Source organism: Penaeus vannamei, unplaced genomic scaffold (assembly GCF_042767895.1).
Source record: "Penaeus vannamei isolate JL-2024 unplaced genomic scaffold, ASM4276789v1 unanchor5112, whole genome shotgun sequence".
Lineage (NCBI taxonomy): Eukaryota > Metazoa > Arthropoda > Malacostraca > Decapoda > Penaeidae > Penaeus > Penaeus vannamei.
The window spans coordinates 12,501-14,823 of NW_027218091.1; the positions used below are offsets into that span (position 1 = coordinate 12,501).

The 2,323-nt window shown below is 37.8% G+C and overlaps 1 protein-coding gene across 1 annotated transcript in view; it reads right to left on the reverse strand.

Moving 5' to 3' along the window:
- The window catches only part of LOC113800913 (choline-phosphate cytidylyltransferase B), a gene marked incomplete at its 5' end in the record, with an annotated part of 4,026 nt that extends 2,484 nt beyond the window's left edge, over positions 1-1,542 (reverse strand). The window contains 4 exon segments of the mRNA XM_070120426.1: positions 1-121; positions 288-509; positions 828-979; positions 1,317-1,542. The exon segment at positions 1-121 is cut by the window's left edge and continues 145 nt beyond it. Of these exon segments, the coding sequence (XP_069976527.1) occupies positions 1-121; positions 288-509; positions 828-979; positions 1,317-1,542 (721 nt within the window).
- Positions 1,543-2,323: the final 781 nt, after the last annotated feature.

Here is a 2,323-nt window from a genome sequence, read left to right on the forward strand (position 1 = left end):
CTCTGCTCTTCTCCTCCCACTTGCTGATAAGGTCAGTCTTCTTGCCCTCAATGTCCTCAAACATCTCCTTGCCCTTCTTCTTAAGGTCGTCAATCTTGTTCTGTAGTCGGTACTTTTTCTCCTGTGAGTCGTTAAGGGTTAGAGATGTACCCATTTCCAAGGTTGTATTTACACAATCATGAATAATGTTTCTTTGTGTAATGGGCCAAGTTGTGCAAAATTAAGTAGAGGAACACAAAATTATAAAATTCATAGATGATTATCTACTCTCATTCCCTCATACTCACATTAATATAAGATACATTAAGATCCTTTGCACTGTATCCGCGAGCTAAATTTCTTCTGACATAAACGTCATAATCCTTAACAATCCTCGACACTACGTCACTGGTGGAAACCCCTTCTGTTCGTTCCGTTGTGACAAACATGCCTCGTTCTTTGATGTGTGCGTACACATCGGTGGCGCTGCCAGTTGTGTATGGAATATCGTCATGAGCCACAAAATCAATCTGGAAAATTGCTTGTATGTCTTATGCATGTCTTATATCTTTCCAGATATAATTGGAGCCTTCATTTCCCTTACTTGTGGAGAGAAAAAAAGATAAAAATAAAAATAAAAAAAGTCAAATACCTCCTCCTAACAAATTCTCTCTGAACTCACCCATTTATCTACATAAAATATCAAAATACTGAAGAATGAGAGAAAGAAAGAGAGAAAAGACTTATCATGTCTACATTCCTTTGTCAAATCACCTAATTACCAAAATTGAGCTAATTTAGTTGGCTAACAAAGTAAAGCTGTGTACAGACTTCAATCTATTCCATACCTTGTGTTTATCCAAGAATTCGTCATCCAAGCTCCAAGGGGCATCTGGCACAACCTCGTCTACATAACGGCAGTGGCGGACAGCCTCATATCTCTCATCTTCAGACATAACAGTGCGGCCCTTTCGACTGTGGGTTAGGGAATCACTGCACACTGCAAAGGAATTTCTTTTAGTGAGATTATTTAAAGACTATAAAGATTGCAAAAAGTGAGAGAAAAAGAATGAAACAAATGAAAAAAGGGGTGGGGAGTCTTGTCTCATATCACAAAGGAAAAATGTATCTTGAATTGAATATGTGTTAAGATTCAAAGCACATATTGGTAAACCATGACAGGAAGAGTAAAAAAGTAAAAGCACTCAGAAGCCAAACAAAAAAAACTCAAATCTATTCAAGAACATTTAACAAATGAATTAGTAACAAGAAATGTAAAAAAGAAATAAACAGAATAAAATAAACCAACAAAAGCAATAACTTCCCATAAAACTTACCTCCAACAATGAGGTATACATTGGGGAACAAATTCTTGGCCTGCATGAGCTGCCTCGCGTGGCCCTGGTGGAAGAGGTCATAGATTCCGTCTGCATAGACCCTAATGGGCCGGGGAGCTTTGCCGGCCCTCGCCATCTCAAGGGTAATTCGTTGTGTGTAGTCACAGGCTTCTCTGTCGCGTATCGCCTCCTCGTCGTTTGTAAAGGGTGCAGGTTTGCAAATCGTCTGTGAGAGAATAAAGCTAACAATAAATGACATATCATAAAGATAGAGGCAACTCATTTAGCATCCTCTCTATTCACAGCCCAATATGTCCCCGAGGCCACACAGGAGCAAGTATGATAAAAGCTATGTGATGACTGTGGCTTCTTGATGAAGTCTTGATTCAGGGTTCAAAGAGATAGGTGGTCTTGTTTTTGCTCTTCTCATTTTGATATGAAAGTGGATGATGAAAAAGATGATGAAAACAAAACTGCGCAAGGATATGCGAAAGCTGTGATAAACCCCATTGCAGATGCCTCAAAGGGGAAAAATGTTCATACAAAGATTCATACAAAGGATGTTGAGGACTGACAGCAAGCCCGCATAAACTGACTTAATCAGCATAGCTTTTAAAATGTTTTCACTGGCTTTGTTTCATTAATGCACAATAGAATAACAAAGTTTAGAGAGACGACTAAATCATATAAACATGTGCTCAAGAATGTGACAAAAAAAAAAAAAAAAGCTTTCAAACATGCAACTAATGCAAACTTGAACTTTTGTACCATATTCTACCAAGCAAAATCAATCAATAATACACCTTGGAATCCCAAAGCAAGTTTGGTAAAAAAAAAAAAAGAAAAAGAAAAGAAGAATAAAGAGAAAACTCATAAACAAATAAACACACACACACATTCTGTCTCTGTCTCTGTCTTTTCTTCTTCTTTTCTTCTCTCTTTTCCTTCCTCTTCTTCCCTTCCTCTCTTTTTTCCTCCCTTTTCTTCTCTCTTTTCTCTTCTCTTCT